Source organism: Callithrix jacchus, chromosome 4 (assembly GCF_049354715.1).
Source record: "Callithrix jacchus isolate 240 chromosome 4, calJac240_pri, whole genome shotgun sequence".
Classification (NCBI taxonomy): Eukaryota; Metazoa; Chordata; class Mammalia; order Primates; family Cebidae; genus Callithrix; species Callithrix jacchus.
This window is the reverse complement of record NC_133505.1, coordinates 95,714,835-95,738,678: the sequence shown is the minus strand read 5'-3', so window position 1 is coordinate 95,738,678 and position 23,844 is coordinate 95,714,835. Positions and strand designations below refer to the sequence as shown.

General features: G+C 42.9%; 1 protein-coding gene and 1 long non-coding RNA gene across 6 annotated transcripts in view; one reads left to right on the top strand and one right to left on the bottom strand.

The window, feature by feature from the left end:
• Window positions 1-23,844, top strand: part of MDN1 (midasin AAA ATPase 1) — a 185,725-nt gene that overhangs the window by 141,821 nt on the left and 20,060 nt on the right. The window contains exons 66-87 of one of the 5 annotated variants that reach the window (XR_008480744.2): window positions 940-1,175; window positions 1,822-1,917; window positions 2,544-2,638; window positions 2,947-3,068; window positions 3,967-4,113; window positions 4,945-5,054; window positions 5,931-6,004; window positions 6,493-6,691; window positions 8,774-8,936; window positions 10,763-10,909; window positions 11,428-11,554; window positions 12,931-13,036; window positions 13,401-13,516; window positions 14,371-14,856; window positions 15,471-15,697; window positions 16,232-16,387; window positions 16,562-16,725; window positions 18,193-18,354; window positions 20,481-20,618; window positions 21,936-22,077; window positions 22,631-22,754; window positions 23,617-23,792. Coding sequence is in view for 4 of the 5 variants with exons in the window: in XM_054254263.2 (XP_054110238.2) it covers window positions 940-1,175; window positions 1,822-1,917; window positions 2,544-2,638; window positions 2,947-3,068; window positions 3,967-4,113; window positions 4,945-5,054; window positions 5,931-6,004; window positions 6,493-6,691; window positions 8,774-8,936; window positions 10,763-10,909; window positions 11,428-11,554; window positions 12,931-13,036; window positions 13,401-13,516; window positions 14,371-14,856; window positions 15,471-15,697; window positions 16,232-16,387; window positions 16,562-16,725; window positions 18,193-18,354; window positions 20,481-20,618; window positions 21,936-22,077; window positions 22,653-22,754; window positions 23,617-23,792 (3,491 nt within the window). In the remaining variant the exon portion in view is untranslated. The remainder of the gene's footprint in view (window positions 1-939; window positions 1,176-1,821; window positions 1,918-2,543; window positions 2,639-2,946; window positions 3,069-3,966; window positions 4,114-4,944; window positions 5,055-5,930; window positions 6,005-6,492; window positions 6,692-8,773; window positions 8,937-10,762; window positions 10,910-11,427; window positions 11,555-12,930; window positions 13,037-13,400; window positions 13,517-14,370; window positions 14,857-15,470; window positions 15,698-16,231; window positions 16,388-16,561; window positions 16,726-18,192; window positions 18,355-20,480; window positions 20,619-21,935; window positions 22,078-22,630; window positions 22,755-23,616; window positions 23,793-23,844) is intronic. The other 4 variants (XM_078369784.1, XM_054254263.2, XM_008994773.5 and 1 more) reach the window with 4 other exon arrangements.
• Window positions 13,059-23,844, bottom strand: part of LOC103792544 (uncharacterized) — a 35,469-nt gene continuing 24,683 nt past the window's right edge. Inside the window, exons 4-5 of the long non-coding RNA XR_004741944.3 lie at window positions 18,295-18,377; window positions 13,059-15,609 (exon numbers count right to left, since the gene is read on the bottom strand). This is a non-coding gene — a long non-coding RNA (uncharacterized LOC103792544). The remainder of the gene's footprint in view (window positions 15,610-18,294; window positions 18,378-23,844) is intronic.

Below are 23,844 nucleotides of genomic sequence, written 5' to 3'. Positions count from 1 at the left end.
TTATTTCATGCAAGTAGGGAGAAGGCGTAAGTTTCCTTTCTGTTTACCTAGAATAGGTATAAAACTGGGAATTTGAATGCATTGAGTTAACCCCTACACCCTTTTGTTTATACCTAGGCAGTTTCTGACTTCCTCTGCGCATTCCAAAACTTGAGAACTTTAGGTAGCTGCTATGGTATTGGTATTACAATTCTCTAGGCCAGTATTGCTTTGGGGGAGAATGGCATTCATTAGTGCCATTAGTTCATTGTTGCTGATGTCTTTTTGGGGGGGAGGGGGGCGGGGGACAGAGCCTTGCTCTGTTGCCAGGTTGGAATGCAATGGTGCGATCTCAAATCACTGCAACCTCCACTTCCTGGGTTTAAGTGATTCTTCTGCCTCAGCCTCCCAAGTAACTGGGACTATAGGCGTGTGCCACCACTCCCAGCTAATTTTTTGTATTTTTAGTAGAGACAGGGTTTCACTGTGTTAGCCAGATGGTCTTGATCTCCTGACCTTGTGATCTGCCTGCCTTGGCCTCCCAAAGTGCTGGGATTACAGGAGTGAGCCACCGCACCTGGGCTGTTTTTTGTTTTGTTTTTTTTGAGACAGTCTTGCTCTGTTGCCCAGGCTGGAGTGCAGTGGCAGGATCTTGACTCATTGCAACTCCACCTCCCAGGTTCACGCAATTCTTGTGCCTCAGCCTCCCGAGAAGCCAGAATTACAGGCACGTGTATGCCTGGCTAATGTCTGTATTTCTAGTAGGAATGAAGTTTCATTATGCTGGCCAGGATGGTCTCAAACTCCTGGCCTCAAGCAATCTGCCCACCTTGGCCTCCCAAAGTACTGGGATTACAGATGTGAGCCACTGCTCCTGGCCCTGCACCTGGACATCTTCTTGACATGTTGATAGATCAGCTTACTGAGTTCACTAACTTTACCATGATGTTAACTTCACAGGAGTTGAACTGAATGACCGACTCTTGGGCAGCCAACTTTTGGCCTCCACCCTTTCCCATAACACTCTCTTTGGGGAGGCAGCCTCAGACCTGATGGTGAAACCTGATGGGCCCTATGACTTCTACCAACATCCTAATGTTCCGGAAGCACGGCAGTGTCAACCTGTGCTTCAGGGTTTCTCAGAGGCTGTCACTCACTTGCTGCAGGACTGGCCAGAACACCCAGCACTTGAACAGGTAGAGCAGTTGCTGAGGAAGGAATTCTCATAGTACCGAATCTGCAATGAGGATGCAACCTCACCATCATCCCTGGGGGCACTCACTTGCACACGTGTACATATAAACAAAGGCTAAAGAACTGCAATTCAGTGAGATGCTACTTACTAACTACAGGATGAACACACCAGTTTTGTATTTCTCTTGTATAAATGATGTTGGGGACTCTGTTAATTTTTTTTGTTGGGCAGGGGTTGCTGACCATGTAATAAAATGCTGCCATGTTGCTCTGTTAATTCAGACACATACTCATACTACCAAAGGCTTTATAGTTTTCTTAGATGTACTAGAAATAGGTTTTTCTTTTTTATGATGAGCAGTTTTAACTTGGACATTGCTCTGTGGTCTTTAGCCAGTTTTACAACCCTTAGTACAGGGAATAAGACTGATTTTCTTGTCAGACTTCATCTTGTTTCTGGGGCATGCAGTAGATAAAGTGCTTATCTCGGCCAAAATACATACCGCTGAAAGTTTTTATTCATAGTTTTCAGAGGTGTTTTAAAAGCAGAGAATTGGGAGGAAACTTCTGGTCAGGACTTTGATCAGTACCCTGTGACTTTGGATCACTGGTGTTCCTACTGAGATACCCAAATCTTTATTTCTGCAGCTGCTGGTTGTAATGGACAGAATTCGTAGTTTCCCACTTTCCAGTCCCATCTCAAAGTTCCTGAATGGCTTAGAGATCCTTCTGACAAAGGCACAGGTGAGCTAATCCCTCTCTTCCTCATTTTAATTGGTGGTCAGTTGGCAAAAGATGTGTCTTGTGGCACTTTTGTTGTTAGACAGAAAAATATGGTTTGGGCTGGAAAAAGATAAGCATCTTTGGTTTTTCTGGCATGGGATGAGATCATTGCAGTTGAGCCATTGCCCCTGTGATGAGCGTGAACTGCCTTGCCTTTTTTCCAGTGGGATGCAGTGTCCACTGGTAATGAGGGTACAGTCCTCCAGGCCTTCCAGGTGGGCCTTGAGTCCAGCTGAGTGCCCACATACACTGTCCCCCGCAATGCCCTCATGGCCTTGGAGTTAGCTGTTACCTCCCCATTGGACAGACAAGGGCTACATGTCTTTGATCCAGGTCAGATAGCAAACAGCATGAATTCAGGCTCCAGTCTGTAAACACTGCTTTCTCGCCTGCCTCTAAACGTGGCTCTGCTGGAGTTCTGTCATGTGACCAGACAGAAGCTGGATACACTGTAAATTCATTGCTGCAATTGGTGTAAGTCGTTTAGGGGCCCAGTAGCCTTCAGTCACGCAAAGTTCAAGATGTTCTTGAGGGAGGAGGTTGGGATTGAATAATGTCCACAGTGAATTTTATCTTTGTTTCTTTAGGATTGGGAGGAAAATGCAAGTCGAGCTTTGTCTTTGCGTAAACATCTTGATTTGGTCAGTCAGATGATCATTCGGTGGCGTAAACTGGAGCTGAAGTAGGTGACTCTCCTTCCTTTTCCTGAACTTAGGTTGTAAGGGCTTTTTTCTTTTAGTAGTTTAAATTTCTTTAGGATTTATTTAGTATTACAGCTACAGAATGTGATTTTTGGTCATTAATCACAGAGTTAAAAGCAGTGTGTTTAAATGGCCTGACCGCAGCATATGTTCTTGTGGCAGGAAACTGGGCGGCTCCTCCATCTCCATTTGGGAGGAGAGAAGAGTGAGCATGCAGCTTCTGCATCTCTGATTTCAGATCTTTCAAATGTTTCCCTAAATGCCTCCTTGGCTACTTCTCTCGTTTCAGCTGCTGGTCCATGAGTTTGGATAATACCATGAAGCGCCACACTGAGAAATCCACCAAGCACTGGTTCTCCATCTATCAGATGCTTGAGAAACACATGCAGGAACAAACAGAAGAACAGGAAGGTAAACCTGGCAGTACATTTCCTGACCACTTAGAGTTTCCCAGCTAAACGAAGTGCTGCAAAGCATAGGATTTCCCTGCTCCTGCGGCTCCCCTACACTGCTTTCATGAAGGAATGCCTCTCATTTGACTTTACGGTATTTCTGAGAGGTCAGCCAAGAAAGCTATAAATAGCGTTTGTCTAACTGAGAGAATAATAACAAAAGCCTGAGAGGTTTAAATGTCTCCTCCAAAAGTCTCAAGAACCAGTCATATGGTAAGGTTTCCTTCTTCTGTATGTCCATGATAGAATTCAAACTGAAAGTTGACTTTTTGGTTGGTAGTGGCCAACATGCTTGAATGAAAAGTCTTTTATACTTACGACAAGTACCTTACAGTTCATTTTCAAATTTGTTGTGAGTGCATTAAGACATGCCCTGTGTGCAGCTGTTACTTTATTCATTTAGTTTTTTGAGATGGAGTCTCGCCCTGTTGCCCAGGCTGGAGTACAATGGTGCGATCTCGGCTTACTGCAACCTCCACCTCCCAGGCTCAAGCAATTCTCCTGTCTCAGCCTCCTGAGTAGCTGGGATTACAGGTGCTGACCACTATGCCTGGCTAATTTTTGTATTTTTAGTAGAGAACGGGTTTCACCTTGTTGGCCAGGCTGGTTTTGAACTCACCTTAAATGATCCACCCACCTCAGCCTCCCAAAGTGCTAGGATTACAGGCATGAGCCACCACACCTGGCCTGTTATTTTAAATCAGGTTAGAAGGTAGCTGTGTTCCCTGCTTGAGAGCCTCACATTGTGATCTCTACCTCGTGGTCTTCCATAGTATCCCAAATAGATTGCGTGCCCGTCAGGAATAGGGAGTGATGGTTGAAGGAACATACATATTTTCCTCTTTGAATTTTTAAAGATGACAAACAGATGACCTTGATGTTGCTGGTGAGCACGTTACAAGCATTTATTGAAGGATCCTCGCTGGGAGAGTTCCATGTGCGACTTCAGATGTTACTGGTTTTCCATTGTCATGTCTTGTTGATGCCACAGGTTGAAGGAAAGGGTGAGGATTTTTTTTTCCTTTCCTTTTACCTCACACGACTCAAAAGGGTTAGGCATTGAATTTACCACGAGACAGGTGCCTTCTTGCACACTTGGTTTTAAACAAGATACATATAGTTATGTTTAATGTGCTTCACATTAGACAGAGAGAACACTGAAAGTGAAGTGCAGATGGTTCTGAGTTTAGCACTGACTAGCAAGCTGTGGCAGAAGTAAATTGCCAGATGAAGATCTCAGGACCTAACATGTTGAGGCAGCAAATCTCTGCCTAGACACTGTAATACCCTAAGCTACTGCTTGATCCAGGCCATTATTAGTTTCTTTCATCCAGTGAGAGCACTGCCATCCATCAAGGAACTGCACATAAAGCTGCTTGTTGTCAAGTATTATCCCTGACCACAGCAATCGGGATAAAAGTCTCACTAGAAGATGAGTACAGACTGTACGTGAGTGAGCATTTGGGCTGACCTGCTTAATATGCCATCTTTTAAATCAAGCTCAGTTTCTGCTGATTTTACAATAAGATTCAGAGAAAGAATTTGACATTATGATTTTAGAAGAACCTCTGAGTACATCATCTTCAAGAACAAAAGTGCAAAAAAAAAATCTGTTACAAGCAGAAGTGAAAAATAGGGGAGTGTTGACAGTCTGCATCTCTGGGAAATGCTAAAGTCAGACAGGCTCCCTAAATAATCTGCCTGTGAAACTCGCTGTAAGCTCATGGCATAGAGAGTAATGAGGAAGGATCGTCACTGAAGTATGAAGGCCACAGCTGGCACCAGTAGCACATGCAGCAAGTGTGGTGTTTTTGTTTCCTTTTCATTTCTTCCAGATTCACTTTGCAGTGTTCTATGGAATTTGTACCATTATTACAAGCAATTCTTTGACCGGGTCCAGGCCAAAATTGTGGAACTTCGTTCCCCCCTAGAAAAAGAACTTAAAGTAAGATGAACAGCTGTCATGATCACTCTTGGGAGGACAAATCAGCAAATTCTCTTTCTATAATCCTGTTACCCATTTAACACTGAGGCAGGGACCTAGGGGAATAGTGGTGAGCATTGCCACTGCTAAGTAGGATGGCAAGATGTACAGTGGTGGCACTGGCTTCCTTTGTCACCTGCAGAATGTGTGAGGGTTGGTGGAGTGGCCCGTCAGGCCTCCTCAGAGGACTGCCCCAGAGATCCGTTTTTGTTCCCCTAGTCCTGCCCAGGCTTACCTCCCGCTTTGGAGCTGTGCCGTGTCATGTTGGTCCATGCACCAGTGAAATGCCATGAGGGAAGGAAGGACCTCTCTTTTGGATACTCTTGGTGGTTCCTAAGCTGGAGTACATGTCAAGTGACAGTGACTGTAGCAGCAATTTTTTTTTTTGTTTGTTTTTGAGATGGAGTCTTGCTCTGTTACCAGGCTGGAGTACAGTGGTGTGATCTCAGTTCACTGCAGCCTCTGCCTCCCGGGTTCAAGCGATTCTCCTGCCTCAGCCTCCCAAGTAGCTGGGACTTCAGGCACCTACCACCATGCCCAGCTAATTTATTTATTTATTTTTAGTAGAGTTGGGGTTTCACCATGTTGGCCAGGATGGCCTTGATCTCCTGACCTGGTGATCTGCCCACCTCAGCCTCACAAAGTGCTGGGATTACAGGCGTGAGCCACCGTGCCTGGCCCGTGGTTTCTTTTGTAGGCTTGTTTTACTTGTTCACTGACACACAGTCCAGTCTTTGGGATAGAGTGGGCTCTGGTCTTTGCCGAACAGAAATCTAGAAAGAAACAGAATGACACTAGCTTTATAAAGCCATTTCTTGAATATCATTTATCTTACAGGAATTTGTTAAGATTTCCAAGTGGAATGATGTCAGCTTCTGGTCCATTAAACAATCTATAGAAAAGACACACAGGTAATCTGTCTTTTAAAACTGGGAGCAACCAAAATAGAATTTTGTGTGGTAGGGAGCAAGACTACCTAGTTACCATAACCTGACTTAATAGTAAGTATCTTAAACTTCTCAAAAAAAAAAAACCACCTTGATTGTTTTGGCTTTGCTTTCAACACCACCCCCTTCTCTGAGCAGAGTGTGCCTGCAGTGAGGATTGGTGTGCCTTGAGACAAAGCAGGCTGTGTGTCAGGTCTTGTCTTCTGCCACCCTGTAGCTATTAGAGCAAAGCAATCCCATTCTTCCTGGCTTTAGTTTCTCTTCTAGAAAAGGAGGATAACAGTACTTGCCAGTCTTTTTCTCTTAAAATAAAACAGCTATTAATATTTGAGGAGATCATTGTCTATAAAAGGTACAGGGTATTAAATTATGTACAGATGCATTATAATGTGTTTATATTCACTTGCTAATCCAGTTTTTTTCTTCTTATATCTGTCATTACCCGGGGACAGGACCCTCTTTAAATTCATGAAGAAATTTGAAGCAGTCCTGAGTGAACCCTGCCGGTCATCCCTGGTGGAGAGTGACAAGGAAGAACAGCCTGACTTTTTGCCCAACCCAACAGATATAGCTGCGAGTGAACCGTCTTCCATTCAGAGTCTGAACAGGGCACTGAGGGAGACCCTGTTAGCCCGACCAGCAGCTGGGCAGGTACTTGGTTGTAGGACAGTGCTTGCTTATTCCCAAGCCAGTCACATGGGATCTGTGTTTTATGTGCAAGGCATGTCCTCAGTACTAGACAAGAAAATGCCTTTGAAATCTTATTGTTCGGACATATATAGCATGTATTTGTTTGCTTGACTTCCCAGAAGAAAAAGGCAAAATATCTTGATCTTGTTGCTAAAAAAGTTTTTTGTTGTTGTTGTTTTGCGACAGAGTCTCACTCAGTTCCTCAGGCGCAACTATGGCTCACTGCAGCCTCGACCTCCTGGTCTCAAGTGATCCTTCCATGTCAACCTCTGAGTGCTAGGACCACAGGCACATACCACTGTGCCTGGCTAATTTTTTTTTTTTACTTTTTGTAGAGACGAGGTCTTGATTTCTTGCCCAGGTTGGTCTCGAACTTTTGGCCTTAAGTGATCCTCCCTGCCTCGGCCTCCCAAAGAGCTGGGATTATGGGTGTAAGCCATCGCACTCAGCCTTGCTGCTTCAAGTTTAATGTCATCCTGTGAGAAATAATTTCGCTTACCTGTGAACATCATGTGCCATGAACAAAGATTTGAAGCATCAGTTTAAGAATATGCCACTGCAGCTGCCTGTAGGCTACCACGTGAGGAAGCTACTGCACAGTGTGCCATTGTGTGCTGGTTTATAGTTACTGTGTTGTAAATACTCCTGTTTTGGCCAGTTTCAAGCACCAACAGTTAAGATTTGGCTTTCAACATTCCCGAAAACTTAACAGTGATACATCTTAAGTTAGCAGGTCTGTTATAGAATTGATGTTCCTGCTTCATGTCCTTGGGTGTGGGGAGCTTCAGGATCAGAAAGCACTCCTCCAGAGAGGAATTTCTTGGCAGGTGTAGTGGCTCATGGTTGTAATCCCAGCACCTTGGGAGGCTGAGGTAGGAGGATCACTTGAGTCCAAGAGTTTGAGACCAGCCTGGGCAACATATGAGACTCTGTCTCTCCAGAAAAAAATTTTTTTTCTTTTAAAGAGTGATTAGTTTTGCCTTCTTACTCTATTTCCTACTTGAGGTTCACAGAGTTAGTAACGAAAGTCCTTAAGCTATTTTTGTTATTTTAGTGGTTCAAAACTCATAATAGAAACTGAACATGTAGACATAAGAAGGCTGCAGAGATATGATATGGCTACCAAATTTACTTTCTTTTGACTGTATTTGTCAGCTCACGGCTTCTGTCATTCTAATCAACAATTTTGATTTGCTAATGACAGCATAGTAATTTCAGGTTATTCCTCAGGACAAATAATGAAAATATGCCCCTGATGGACAAAAGCTCTTCCCTTCAAATAATGTCTGAATTCCTTTGTCTGGGGTGCATTGGCTCATGCCTGTAATCCCAGCACTTTGGGAGCCCAAGGCAGGTGGATCACTTGAGACCAGGAGTTCGAGACCATCTTGGCCAACATGGTAAAATCCTGTCTCTACTAAAAATACAAGAAATAGCCAGGTGTGGTGATGCATGCCTGTAATCCCAGCTCTTTGGGAAGCTGAGGTACGAGAATCGCTTGAACCTGTGAAGTGGAGGTTGCTGTGAGCCAAGATCGGGCCACTGCACTTCAGCCTTGGTGACAAAGTGAGACCCTGTCTCAAAAAAGAAGGAAGGAAATCTAAATTCCTGAAATTTGAACTGTTAGTTAGGGGTAAATGGTCATAGGAGTAGGACCAGTTTCGCCTGGCTGGTATGTCAGAAACACAATGTGACTCAGCACCTTAAGGGCAGCGGTGATACTATTCATTCCACTCTGTTCGTCATTCAGAACTGGAGTCTCCTCATGGCTATCGTAGTAAGCGTTGCTGGATATAGGGGTATGGGGGTCCTTCCATTATGTTGATCTCATATAGAGCAGTAATACGGTTTTCTAAATATCCACAGTATGTCCCTGAATTTTAGTGGTGCTACATTTGTTCTCATGAGACTTTGGAGATGATGGTAATTTAATATTTGAACTAGGGATGTGTTTGTGTGCAACAGTTAAATCTAGTTCCCGTGCAATTTAAAATGATGCCCATCATTCTTGGCAGCAAGGCTAACCTGTCCTTTGTCTCACAGGCCACAATTCCAGAGTGGTATCAGGGCACTGCTCCTTCCCCCTTGGAAGGGGAACTTCTGCGTCGCTTGCCAAAGCTCAGGAAACGCATGATGAAGATGTGCCTGACCTTCATGAAGGAGAGTCCCCTGCCTCACCTTGTGGAAGGCCTTGATCAGTTCATAGGTGGGTGCCAGCAGTCAGGACAATGGTGGAACTTTCTCTGTTTTCCCCACTGCAGGTCTGAGAACGTGGTCCTTTTTTGACATCTTGTATAGTGTTGAACAGTTGATTAAATACACAAGTGGGCTTAAAATCCCGCAGAGCCAGACACAGGAGCCTGCTGAGAGCCCACAGTCATAATTTTCACATTGTTGTCCTCTCATGTAACATGGTACTGTGCCGTTTTTTATGAGAGCCTTGTCTGCACTAGTTCCTATTGGCTGGCATTTGGGTAAAGGGGCTCAGAGGGTCCCCACTGTCAGAATGTTGTCTCACTTGAGGAAAAGGCAGATGCATCCCCATCCTCTTGCTTCACTTCAGAGACGCACAGCAGATCATTTCTCAGGCTGTCTTCGCTCAGGGAAGGTGAGAGCCAAGACCTGCTCATAGTGTACACAGCAATAGCTGGGAAGGGAATACAGAATTTAATAGAATGTTTGGGCCCTTGGCAGCCTCTGACTACCTCCTTCACCCCATCTATCACCCACCCATAGTGAGTGTGCTGTCAGTGAGGCTAGCCTTCCTTTAATGAGGTTGCGTCTGATCTCAGGGAGCTCTTCCTTTTTAAAACTTGCCAGCTGTTGCTTAAGGTGACATGAGCCTGAGGCTGGGGGTGAAGTGTAATACAGATCCACAGGCATCTCTTGGACCAGGGATGTGCAGCATGTTGTAAAGCCTCCCTCATCCTCTAACTCTCCCACACTGTCGGTCTGATGTCTTTGGTGTCCTTGTGCTCACTGATAAAAGCCTATATTTGGCTGGTAGTGCTGCCTTAATACAGTACCACAGGCTGGGTGGCTTCCGTGTGAGGAATTCATTGCCTCACATTTCCAGAGGCTAAAAGTCCAAGATAAAGGTGTCAGCAGGGTTGGTTACTTCTGAAGCCTATCTCATTGGCTTGCACATGGCCACCTTCTCACTGTGTCCTCCTGTGGTCACTCTTGATCTGTGTGTTCTGTGTCCTGATCCCTTTTTTTAAGGACTTCAGTCAGATTAGAGCCCATTCTCATTTCACTTTGATTACCTCTCTAAAGGCTGTCTCCAAATATAGTCACATTCTGAGGTTGGGGGGTGGGACTTTAACATATGAACTGAGGGGGAAGGGAAGACACAGCCCAGCCTGTAACAGTGCCTGCGGCAGGGAAGCCGCACCCTTGTGTTATTGGTACCCACATGTATTCAGGAAGGCAGGGGGGTGCTGTATAGAAAGAACTTGGGCTTTGGAGTACCGTAGGTCAGTGTTCAAGTCCTGGCTCATCTACTCATTAACCACATGGCCTTCAGATAGTGAGTAGACCTCACTGAGCCTTTCTTTGAAGTCTGTAAAATGGAGCTACAAATAGGTGCTTCTGAAGTTCTGCAGATGAAAAAAGAATTTACCATGTACCAGCTACAAGTGGAAACTCAATGCATATTAGTCAGAAATTTCCTTCAAGTGATTATAAATTTCTAGTATAATGCACTGCACATAGTTGGTGCTCAATAAGTGCTTGATTGATTATAAAACCCCTAAATACAAAAGAATGACTGCTGTTGTTTGGGTCATTTATTATCAAGAGATTTGAAGTCCTTTGTATTATTTTTCTGTTTCCATGCACCTTGACCAGTTTGCTTAAAACACTTAATGAGATTTTTTAAAATGCTAGGGACTAGGTTAAGTACTCGGTATAAAGATGAATGATACTTGGCCTTTGTTCTCCAAAAGGTCCCTGGTGTTGGGTAACTTAAACACATTACTAAACTCCTGGGTTTTCTTATTGCCCCCCTCCCCTGCCTGTTTTCCCTTACAGGTGAAGTAATTTCCTCTGTGAGTGAGCTACAGAGCTTAAAAGTGGAACCCTATGCAGAGAAGGAGAAGCAGCGGTCAGAAGCCAAGCACATTCTCATGCAAAAGCAGCGAGCTTTGTCAGACCTCTTTAAACACCTTGCAAAAATTGGTAAGGTTCTCACTTGAAACCCAGTGAAATGTAGTCACCAACTTTTAGGAAGAGAAACAATATGACTGATTTAAGGGAAATTCCAGACAGTTGAGATGGTAGACAACAGAAGGTACAGGCAAGGTTTTGAAATGTCATTCTAAGAGTTCCTCTCATGCAGGAAAATCCTACAACCAGCCAGCTGATTCCCAAATATTTCCAGTTTTGTATGAGGTTTCTCAGAATCTATATTTTTTAAATTTCCATCACCACGTGCTGTACCATATGCTTGCAGCATAGTATAGAGAGCAGTGCTTCTCAAACTTGACAATGCATGTGAATCACCAGGGGAATCTTGTGAAAGTACAGCTGCTGATCTTGTTTGAGTTGCTGTGGGTGCAGCCTGAGAGTCTCCATTTCTAACCAGCTCTCAGGTGATGCTGTTTAGAAGAAGATTATGCTTTGAGTAGCAGGGGAGAGTGGGCACATCCAGTGTATACTAAGTATGTTTGTTTAAGTGAATGTGGTTTATTTCCTAGGTCTGTCATATCGCAAAGGTCTTGCATGGGCCCGTTCAAAAAATCCTCAAGAGCTGCTTCATCTTCACCCGTTAGATCTCCGGAGTGCATTGTCCATCGTCAGCAGCACTCGGGAGGCTGATTCGAGGTTTGTCTGGTTTCGTTGTTTTTTCCTTGCTTATAAATGGAGCAGGTAATTTAAAACTCCTTGGCCTCATTTGCACAAATGGGAATAGCAGTACCACTGTGGCTACCACTTACAAAAGTGCCTGGCTCAGGATCTGATTCCTGATGGACATTCAAATGAAAAGTGTGAGGCTGGGTGCAGTGGTTCACACCTGTAAACCCAGCACTGTGGGAGTCTGTGGTGGGCAGATCACTTGAGGTCAGGCGTTCAATACTAGCCTGACCAACATGGCAAAACCCTGTGTCTACTAAAAATAGAAAATATTAGCCAGGCATGATGGCAGATGCCTATAATCCCAGCTACTCAGGAGGCTGAGGCAGGAGAATCGCTTGAACCCAGGAGGTGGAGGTTGTAGTGAGCTAAGATTGTGCCATTATACTCCAGCCTGGGTAGCAAAGTAAGACTATCTCGAAAAAACCCATTTCTTTTCTTTCTCTTTCTTCCTTGCATTCACCTCTCCTTCTTTCTTTTTTTTTTTTTTTTTTTTTTTGTCTTTTGATTTTCCTGAGGTCTGCTCACTTCATTTGATCATACATGTGGAAATCTATGGGGAAATGGCATATTTTTATTTCCTCTATATACATACATCCCTCATAAGTTCTAAGATGTTCTTGAATTTGTGAGACAAATTCATACACTGTTGAGACAGGCAGAGCTACCTCTGTCTACAGCACAGCAGAGAATGTTGTGAATGATGCTTTGCATGAGCTGGGTGTAGTACACATTTGCGTTTTCTTTGCTCAGTTGGCCCTCCCAGGGCTTTAAATTTGAATTCAACAGAACATTGTAGACAGGGGAAATTTTACATAAGCATTCTGGATTTTCAGCTTTTTAGGAAAATTTACCAGGTGGGCTTGCATTCCAATTCAGTCAGCAGTGCTGTAGCTGAATAGTAGTTTCCTCCTATTGATGAGACATACTCTCCAGCTTACTTGAGCCCTCAACATCCCCCGTGTCTTCCCCACATTGAGGTCAGCTGTCACTGCCATGCATCATTTTGTGCTTTGCTATCTTTAGTCCTCTTACGTTACTTGCCTGGCCCCTGCAGGCATCAGTGTTTATGACCCCCTAGGCCCCACTGCTGAAATAAGGCTTCATTGAAGAAACCATATTGTCAGCATAATTTATTTCCCTATGATACTTCCAGTGCTGAGTATAAAATTCATCTGTTAAGTAAAGGACTAATGGGTGCCTCACTGAATGAGTCCTCATGGAAAAAAACCTATTCAGACAGCTGCCTCTTGGTTATGGCCAAATATACCAATCTCTGAGTTTTTAGGATCTGGGGTGGGAGAGTGTGGTTTTAATTAAGTAAATGATGTTGATATCTTTTCTAGGCTGCTCACAGAAATCTCATCTTCATGGGATGGATGCCAGAAGTATTTTTATCGCTCTCTTGCACGGCATGCCAGGCTTAACACAGCACTAGCAACTCCTGCCAAGGTAGAATGATAGAACATGAGACTTGCAGGGGACCAGGGAAAGCTCTTATTCTGTTCATCCCAGGCCACATTCTCAGACCTTGTTAAGTGATAACAGCTTGTTAGTGGAACTGAGCTTTTTTGCAGTATATCCTTAAACTTAAAATATAAATCAATGTAATTCTTTGTAAAATCAGAGAGCATCTTAAATTCTGTTACACTTGCCAGCAGGACCAAATGTTATGTCACCTTTAGAGTGCATGTCTGTCACTTATATTAGCAAGGGACTCCTCCCCTGGAAGAGTCCAGAAACGACTTTCTAGAAGCACAGCTGTGGGTGGGGTTTGCCAGCAGTCCCATCAGCATGTTTTTCCTTCTTCTGCCAGGAGATGGGCATGGCCAACGCAGAGCGGTGCAGAGGGTTCTCGGCACATTTGATGAAGATGCTTGTCCGACAGCGGCAGTCCCTGACCACGCTTAGTGAGCAGTGGATCATCCTCAGGTATCAGCTGATGAGTTGGGCTACTGGGAAGAGTTGGGTCAGTCAGCTCAGAGTTGCCGCATATGGGGAGAGGTGTAAGACATGCTCTCAGTTGTGAAATGAATTTAAGGCCCAAAGAGGTAGGTAGGGTTTCTCCCAGCTCTGCCCCTTGCTTTCAGTGATACGCCTCTAGTGGCCCTCTCCCTCCGCGTTCTGACTATACACCTCCTGAGAATATAGTCAGGGAGATTTTGGGGCTGCATCAGGCAGTGAAAATTGTCATGGGTGAACTATACCTGTGTCTGGAATGAGGATATATGTTGCTGGAAGTCCATGTGGGCTGCTAGATAGGGTCATGTTCATGGTATCAGGGTGTCCCAGTCTTGGGCACAGATGAGATTTGAGTCTGCTTCTATTACTTAAGCTTTTGGGATCTGCTGAGTTACACATGGAGGCTCCTCAATGGAAACAGATAATTAAGAGATGAGGACAGTTAGGAAGGTTGTCATCATCTGTTGAATGAATTCGTAGCTGAGAGATAGTACTTCCAGACTGTTCACTCTAGCTTCAGGTATTTCCTGCTCCATTCATTAGGGTTTATGTAACAAAGTGCAGTACATTTACTAGATAATCCTAGTTGAAGTCTCTATAGTGGTGTGTTTGTGTTGTGATGCTTTTCCTGAAAGACTGAGGGATGGGTTAAAGACTGAGGGAGGCATTTTAACAGACTTATTACCTATCTGGGAGATTCTTCCTTCTTGACTACATGGAAAAGCCCAGGCTTGTTCAGAAACACAAAATTTCTTTTAAAACAATATAGTAACATGGTTTAAGGTGCCATTCATTGTGTTTTTCCCATGGGATTCTCTGTACAGGAACCTCCTCAGCTGTGTGCAAGAGATTAATAGCAGGCTGACAGGGCCCCTGGCCTACCCCGTGGCCTTTCCTCCTCAGGATGGCGTGCAGCAGTGGACTGAGCGCCTGCAGCACCTGGCCATGCAGTGCCAGATCCTGCTTGAGCAGCTCTCCTGGCTCCTCCAGTGCTGCCCCAGTGTGGGGCCAGCTCCAGGCCATGGCGATGCCCAGGCATTGGGTCAGCCTCCTGCCCCCTGCCCGGAAGGACCAGAACTTAGCAGTGGACAACTTTGTGGAGTTGTACAAGACCTCATTCCCTCTAATCTGAGCTACCCATCTCCAGTTCCTGGAATTCAGCTGCCCTTTGGTTGCCGGATGCGGAAACAGGATCAGCTTTGGCAACAGTCAACTATGAGATTAACAGAGATGATAAAAACCATTACAACAGTGAAAGCTGACATTGACAAAATTAGGCAGCAGTCTTGTGAGACTCTCTTTCATTCTTGGTACGTGTGTCTATCTTTACTCTTCTCTGTGTGCTTAGGTTCTTAATTTTGCTTATCTAAATTGGGGATGGGAAGGAAAGGGTGCTAACAGAAAGCAGCAGTTGTCAGACAGCCCTGGGGTCTAGGGAACTCATCGTTTAGGGTATGGGGTGGGGAGGGGATAGGGAGTGTCATCTGCAGGTTCTGAGACTTTAGTGGAAACAGCCGTAGCAAAAAGATGCACAGATGAAGCCCTAAATAATCCTCAGGGAGAGCAAATCACATCCTGCTAATGGAATATCATTAGTCTTAATGGAATAAGTTTAGTAATTTATTTAGTAATTTATTCCATTACTAAACCTAGGTGTTTAGTATTTTGTTCCATTATTAAACCTAGGTGTTTATGAATTTATTAAATTACTACACCTAGGTGTTCAGTAATGGAATAAAATTATGAAAAGAATTGTGATTCAGTCCTGTGTTACTCAGTGGACCTGCACAGCACATTGTGTTCAGCTGTAACCTTCAGACAGGGTGCGTTCTACCTTGCACACATTGTAGTGGTTGGAGGGAGGGGTGTGTGTTTGTGGGAACTGTAGTGCATTCTTTTCAACATTGTGGCATTTCTGTTGCAGGAAAGATTTTGAAGTTTGCTCTTCTGCACTGAATTGCTTGTCCCAGATGTCAGCTCATTTGCAGGGCCTAGAGTCCTTGTTCATTCTTCCAGGGATGGAGGTTGAGCAAAGAGACTCACAGATGGCACTAGTTGAAAGTCTGGAATATATAAGAGGAGAAGTTAGTAAAGCCGTGGCTGACTTTACCACCTGGAAGACACATTTACTTACTTCAGGTAGCCAAGGAGGTAAGGAATATTGTTCAGTCAGGGAATAGAAGCCCAGTACAGAAATGATGTCTTGTAGATGTAAGTCTCATTATCCCAAAGACATACTATGTTTTGGTCTACAGGTACCTGTCCAGGGTTCTGAGGCAGGGAGGTGCAGTTGAAATCCACAGCTCTTAACTTTTGCCCCATTTGTTTGAATGCCTGTTACATACTCTGTAGTACACATAGGAAGGCAGCACAAAACTCACTGTCTGTTAGTTTTCCCTTAGACTGAAAAAGCTTGGAGCTGATATTTGGACTAAGTTAATGTTCATACTGTCTTAACAGTTATTTTCATATTTTTTTTACATTGTTTTAGTAAAATTGTTTTAATACAAGGTAATAAACGTGTAGGTTTATCGAGGCAAAAGGAATTTGTCTCTTTTCTTTGTATCTGGCACAGCTTGACAAGGAGCTCATCAGTAAATGAGTATTTTTAATGATTTCCAGACGGACTAAACCAAATGATTGTGTCTTTCATTTGTATGCTTGTTTTGCACCGTTACTTCCTAGGAAATCAAATGTTGGACGAAGGGTTTGTGGAAGATTTTTTCGAGCAAATGGAAACTGCCATCCGAGCCATCCTCTGTGCCATTCAGAACTTAGTAGAAAGAAAGAACGAAAAAGCAGAGGAGGACACTGACCAAGCAAACCTGCAAGAAGAGTGTGGTATGTCTGAGATCAGGCAGAAATCAGTTTCATGCCTGATTTAATTTTTATATTTGATGATTTATTTCTATGGCTAAATAGTTAAGGGTGAATGTTAGATGTCTGCATGAATAGAGATGAAAGGATTTGTTTTCTGTTATTCATCATGTTTTTTTCTCTGAATGAATGGGGCAGCAGGCTTTGAGAGATTGCAATCAGGACATCTAACAAAACTCTTAGAGGATGACTTCTGGGCCGATGTGAGCACTTTGCATGTGCAGAAAATAATTTCTGCCATCTCTGAGCTGTTGGAGAGGCTGAAATCATATGGTGAGGATGGCACAGCAGCAAAGCACCTGGTAACTAACTGTTCTTTACAAGCTTTTCCCAGTGCACTGAGCAAAGGCAGAGTGGGCTTCACCTCACTCCATGTGGTTAAGTCCCAGAGCAGGCCTCAGTGCCACCGTCACCAAGAACTTGGTCTCTTTATTTATACGTGCAAAGTCATTGACAAGCTTTGAAAAGCTTAGGGCTTGCTAGCTAATTGTAAGATGCATTAAGTGCAAAACTGCTACGCATTCAGAGTATCCATTATATTAGGATTCTTTCAAATCTTACTCACATACTCCCAAGTATTTGATGTTAATGATAGATGATGTTATCAACTGAGGCTTGGCGGCCATCTTTTGTAAACACCGTTTCCACTATGGTCAGCCAACAGAGTAAGCAGTTGTAGTCTCTGCAGTAAGTCCAGAGAAGCAACTCACTTTGTAGGACATTGTATGTTATTCTATAGCATTGCCTCTAGTGCTAACTTTGAATCAGCAATAGAATTTATTTATAAACATTATTTTATTTAATTTTTTTTTAATTGTTCAAGGTCTCATTCCATCTCAAATAAAAGGTGGGGGCGTGGTGGCTCATGCTTATAATCCCAGCACTTTGGGAGGCCAGGGCAGGTGGATCACCTGAGGTCAGAAGTTCAAGAACAGCCTGGCCAACATGGTGAAACCCTGTCTCTACTAAAAATACAAAAAAAAAAAAAAAAATTAGCCAGGCATGGTGGCGCACACCTGTAATCCTCAGTACTTGGGAGGCTGAGGCAAGAGAATCACTTGAACCTGGGAGGCGGAGGTTGCAGTGAGCCGAGATCGAGACTTTGCACTCCAGCCTGAGTGACAAGAGCAAAACTCCGTCTCAAAAAAAAAAAATTGTAAAGTTTTCATACATAAAAGATTATTTTATTTTACAAGGTCTCATTCTGTGTCCCAGGCTGGAGTGTGGTGGCATGATCATGGTTCACTGCAGTTGTGACCTTTTGGGTTCAGGTGATCCTCCCACCTCAGCTTTCCAGGTAGCTGGCACTATAGGCATGTACCACCATGCCCAGCTAATTTTTAAAGTTTTGAAGAGATGGCGTCTGGCTATATGTTTTTTTGGTTTGGTATTTTTTTTTGCAAAAATGGGGTTCGCCACATTGCCCAGGCCAGTCTTGCACTCCTGGGCTCAGGCAGCCTACCCACTTTGGCCTCCCAAAGTGCCTGGCCAACATTCTGTTTTTTAAAAACCAACATTGTGAGCCAAAAGAGACGTCAGTCTGAGAACTTAAAGTGTACGTCTGTGATGATTTATGTAAATGAAGAAATCTCAGTGAGCTGTGTGTATTGGGGTGGGATGGGGGTTACAAACACATACATGTAACTTGCCATTAGTACTAGTTAGTGCATTCACAATGTTGTGCAGTTACCACCACTAAGTAGCTCCAGAACAGAAACCTGGTACCCGCCAAGCAGTGTGAGCTGGCCTTTTTTTTGTTTTGATCTCAGTTCTTCAGCCAATCTTGTTCCTTGCTGGCGCGCCTCATGCCCATCCTCTCCAGCTACTCAGACCTCGTCCTCTTCTTCCTGACCATGTCTTTGGCAACTCACCGTGGTACTGCGAAGCTGCTCTCTGTGCTTGCCCAGGTCTTCACGGAGCTTGCCCAGAAGGTAAGGACTGTTCACATGGTGCACTGTGAGCAGCAGGGACCCAAGTAAATTTCATATCGTTAGTCTCTGGTGAGATAGGCTTTTAGCAAGATGTGATTTGCTCTCCCTGTGGATTATTTAGGGCTTCGTCTGGCATCCTTTTGCTAACAATTTCCACTAAAGTCTCAGAATCTGCCGATGACACCCCTTATCCTCACCCCACCCCATCCCCCAAACCAGTGAGTTCCCTAGACTCCAGGGCTAACAGCTGCTGCTTTCTGTTACTCTTCCCTTCCATCCCCAATTTAAATCTTCAGATAACTCTTGAACTAGAGTTGCAGGATAAACCCTTAAGGCCATTAAGTTTTCTTTTAACTATGTAGGTGTAATTATGATTAAATGATAATGGGACTATTAGTATTATAGTTTTTTTCTCTAGCAGGGAAATCATCTGTTCATTCAGCCATGTACCCAGTACTGTGAAAAGCACTGAGGCTGTAGAGATTGTAGACCCTCCCCTTGAAACTCAGGGACAGTAGACAGTGAAATCTAAGAGCAACACGGTGTGGGTAGGTCTAGTCATAGAGGTTTCCAGCTGTCGGTCTCTCCTAACCTCTCCAAGCCTCAATTTCCTCATTTGTAAAATGAGATCTGCCTATACTCGTAAGCATTTTTGTGAGAATGAGAACCACCTATGTTTGAGTATATGCGTTTTGTTTTTGTTCATCCTTAGCAGTCTAAGATTTTCTCCAAGCTAAGTAGAGATGAGATGTATTTGAGGAAGATAGGAATTTACAAGCTGAAGATAGGGTCTGGATTTCTTATAAACAGTTAAAAGTTTTTAGTTATAAGTCTCTAAAATACTGGAAAGGGTGAAAAGTGGAAGCCAAGCCTAATGCCTTATATCAAGAGGATAAATATGTTTATCTGCTGAATAAGAAGTAAAGGAATGGGTCTCAGGTTTGTCCTCTCTGATGGGCACAAAGCCAATATTAACATTCCACTGCTTCTTGGAATAAACACTATGCCAACGACAGTGGCAGGAAAATGTATGGTATGGGTACCTTGAGATTTGGCTCAGCTAGATCTGTCGATTTGCACCATAACTGTTGTCTGACAGGCTGTAGAATGACATTGGCCTTTCAGACCTTTGTCTGTTTTGGGTAGAATGGCTCTGATATGTGCAGAATGTTGGGAGCCTAGTGGCTATCCCAGATGTAACTACTGCAGTGATATGCTCTGGTAAGGGCATCTGAAACTGCCTCCTGTGTGGTCTTATTCTTCGCCTATGTATGAATGTCTCTCTTTTAAATAATGTAGTTCAATGCAAAAATTAATGAAGCAAGTAAGCCAAACTGTATTTTCCAATCTATGTCCTAAAAGTGTCTAAGTGTCCAAATTGTATTCATATCCCTTCTGAGTAGTTCTGAGGGAACTTGAAAGTAGGTTAGACAGTGCTAAGATAATAGATCTAGGTTGTAATTAAAGCTCTTGATCAAAAAAAAAAAAAAAAGCTCTTGACCACAGGAAGTTGTGTAACCAAGTCATAATTAGTGTTTACTGATTTTGGATCTTAATTCCTTACTAATTAGCAGCTTTTTTAAGTGCATTCTCATCCTCAGGTTGACAAATATCTTCATAGTATATATTTTCTCTTACAAAATTAAAATTTCTGATTGAGAGTCACTACTTCTTTTTCTTTTTACTTCTGTTCAGGGGGCTAGTATTCTTCTCAGGTTATTTTCATGTATAAAATAGTTTTGTTGAACATTCCAGTTACTACTGTGTCTGGCTGTGTTCTCTTCAGAGCCTGGTCTGCCTTGCTCAAGGCCTTTTCCTAAATACTGTCCTTCTAGTATACTTTATTTAGATTTTTGTCTTGGCAGAGTGACAGATGACCACATGCCAGAGACCTCTACAAAGTCAAGTCATATGTTAAATCTGATGTCAAGCTGTGAAATTGCTTAACTATTAGCACCAAGAGGAAAAGAATGTCAGAAGTCTGCTGCTGTTCCAGCAGATTTAAGATGATAAGCTAGAAAAACAATTCAGCATGTGTTTCAATTGTTTTCCTATGGCAAGAATCAAAATCCCCTCTTAAAATTGCTTTTGTGCCTAACTGTTCACTTCCTTTTTCTTTTTCTAAGGGATTTTGCTTGCCCAAAGAATTTATGGAAGATTCAGCTAGAGAGGGAGCAACTGAGTTCCATGACTATGAGGGAGGTGGAATTGGAGAAGGCGAGGGCATGAAGGATGTGAGTGACCAGATAGAAAATGAAGAACAGGTATGTTTTCACATAGGTATACAGTTGACAGAAGATCATTCTCTTCAATATTTAAGTTGCACATAAAAATGGTTTTTAGTAGGTTAATGATTTTTAATCTGTGATCTACAGAGCCCCAGATATATTGGTGCTTAGGCAGTGGGTGTAAATAAAAAGCCTAAAAACCACAGGAAGGAACCTTGTAACTGTGTCATTGGTTTTGGCTATAATTATGGAGGAATTAAATTATTTTTATTTTTATTTTTTTTAATGGGGAGATATTTGCTGATGATTTTCTAGAGTATTTTTTGATAGTATTTTTAAGCATAAAAGGCCTGGCTATCTTAAGTGATAATTGCATTAAACAATAACACCGAAATATACTGTTAATAGGTTTTGCTGTTGTATATCTGTAGGGCATATTGAGAGTTTAAAAAATCTGTATCCTTTTTTGGTTGGAATTAGGCAACCTTCTGAAATATTCAGATGCTATGGACTAAGACTGTAAGATGCAAACGTTCAGTCCATGCAGAAAACATTATGTCAAATTAAAAGCTTCCACAACAATTTGGTAGTGTCTGCTGAATTTTAAATTATATGTATTCATTGACCCCCAAGTTCCATGTTTTCTTATAGAAATACTAGTGTTGGCCAGGCGCTTTAGGAGGCCGAGGCAGGTGGATCATGAGGTCAGGAGATCAAGACTATCCTAGCCAACCTGGTGAAACCCCATCTCTACTAAAAATACAAAATGTAGCTGGGCGTGGTGGCATGTGCCTGTGGTCCCAGCTACTTGGGAGGCTGAGGCAGAAGACTGCTTGATCCCAGGAGGTTGAGGCTGCAGTGAGCCATGATTGTGCCACTGCACTCCAGGCTGGCAACACAGCCAGACCCTGTCTAAAAAAAAATAAATAAATTTTTTTAAATAAAAGAAATATATAAACTAAGGAATGAGCAAGATTATCTTGGGTCACTGTCTTTCAGTGATCATAGTGATAAAAAGAGTATTAAAGAATTGGATAATTAAAGATTGGTGAATTTTTTATCCTACAAAGACTATGTATTCTTTCAAATGTCCCTGGGATTATTTTTACAATTACCAGTAAGAAAACCTGAATGACATTTTATATTCTCTGATTACAGATGCAATAAAGTGGAAACTAACTCCAGAAATTTTACAAATTCCATGTGGCTGTCTCTGTTGTTTCCCTTTTTTTTCCCCTCTCCCAAATATATTTTTACACCATTTAATCTCGGCATTTATATCTCAGAGCTGAAGCAAACATTGGTAAAGTTATAGCATTTATTTATGTTTAATATAATGGTTTTTTTATGTAGGTGGAAGATACCTTTCAGAAGGGTCAAGAAAAAGACAAAGAGGATCCTGATTCACAATCTGATATTAAGGGCGAGGATAACGCCATTGAGATGTCGGAAGACTTTGAAGGGAAAATGCATGATGGGGAGCTTGAAGAACAAGGTTTGAGATTATCTGTCACTTCATTCTTGTTTTTCGAAGTATAAGTATTTTATCCAGGAAATTACATGTTCCTAATAAGGAACCTAATATAATCTTTTGAAACAAGTTGGTTACTGGGCTTAATTGCAAATGAAAACCTCAGCAGCTGTATGTACCATCACCATCTCCACTGAGGAAGAAGTCCCTAGTCTCAGAGTCTTCTCATCAGAGTAAACTAAGACATTGACTGATATTCTAGCTGCCTCATGAGCTACATGCAGTGGCTCAGTAGTGCCCTTCAGGGGAGCCTGAAAGGAAATGATCCCTAATGGAGCTAGGCTCCCAACAAAAGGCAAATTGTTCTGTGTGATGTTTAAAATATCTTTTATTCCTAATTAAAAAATAGTAGATGATTTGGAACAAAAATGTAGGAAAGAAATAGATCCCCCCTCAGGCCTACCACTCATAGCACCTAATAAACTGTTGTATATTTATTGCGTGTATACATACACACAGACCATATACAGTTTTGTAGTCTGCTTTTTAAACAATTTAATTTTTTTTTTTTTTTGAGACGGAGTTTTCGCTCTTGTTAGCCAGGCTGGAGTGCAATGACACAATATCGGCTCACCGCAACCTCCGCCTCCTGGGTTCAGGCAATTCTCCTGCCTCAGCCTCCCAAGTAGCTGGGATTACAGGTGCGCGCCACCATGTCCAGATAATTTTTTGTATTTTTAGTAGAGACAGGGTTTCACCGTGTTGATCAGGATGGTCTCGATCTCTTGACCTCGTGATCCACCCGCTTGCTTCGGCCTCCCAAAGTGCTGGGATTACAGGCTTGAGCCACTGCGCCCGGCCACAATTTAATATCTTATGAACATTTTCCCAGTCATTAAAAATTATTTGAGAATATGATTTTTAAAAGTACATTGTCGTCTGTCATATGTTTATGCCATAATTCAGCCCTTGCCCAAAATTTCTCTCCAATTTGAGATACTATATCTTATTCTAAAATGAGTATCTTGCAGAAATGAAAGTTGACCTTAGTGTACAGTTTGCCTAAGGCACATAGGATATGACCTTTGGCAAAGTAGACCCTGTGCAAAGACAAAAGAAAACCTGATTGAGACCTGATTTTAGATGTTGGAAAAAAATCATAGCTGTATATTGAAGATGGGAGGACCAATGGAAACCATGTAGTCCAACCCCATCATTTCACAGACATGAAACTCAGGTTGCTGAGTCCCATAATGGCCATTCCCCCAGCACTAGAACCAGGCATCCTGATAGGTATTTCCCTTCTCTTCATATCATCTGCTCACACGTTAGAGACTTCCTTGTTCTTCCACTTTGCAAAACACAGTAGGACTTTGTGTAGTAGGACTCTGTTTTTGGCATGTGTAGATCTAAAGGCATCCACGCATATGGTGTTTTCTGTAGAAAAAGGCAGTAAGTCTGGGTGGGGCCCATATCCAGGAAGCAGGTCCATATCTTTCTTACAACACAGGACTGGGTCGATTTGAAGATCTGCCTAACTAAGCTCAGTGCCTTCCCTTTCAGAAGAGGATGATGAGAAATCAGATAGTGAGGGCGGAGACCTGGATAAGCAGATGGGTGATCTCCAAGGTGAGGAAGCTGACAAACTAGATGAGAGGCTTTGGGGTGATGACGATGAGGAGGAAGATGAGGAGGAAGAAGACAGTAAAACTGAAGAAACAGGACCAGGAATGGATGAGGTAATTAAAAGATTTCTCCCTTCCCAAACAAGCTGAGTGGAGGTAATTTGCC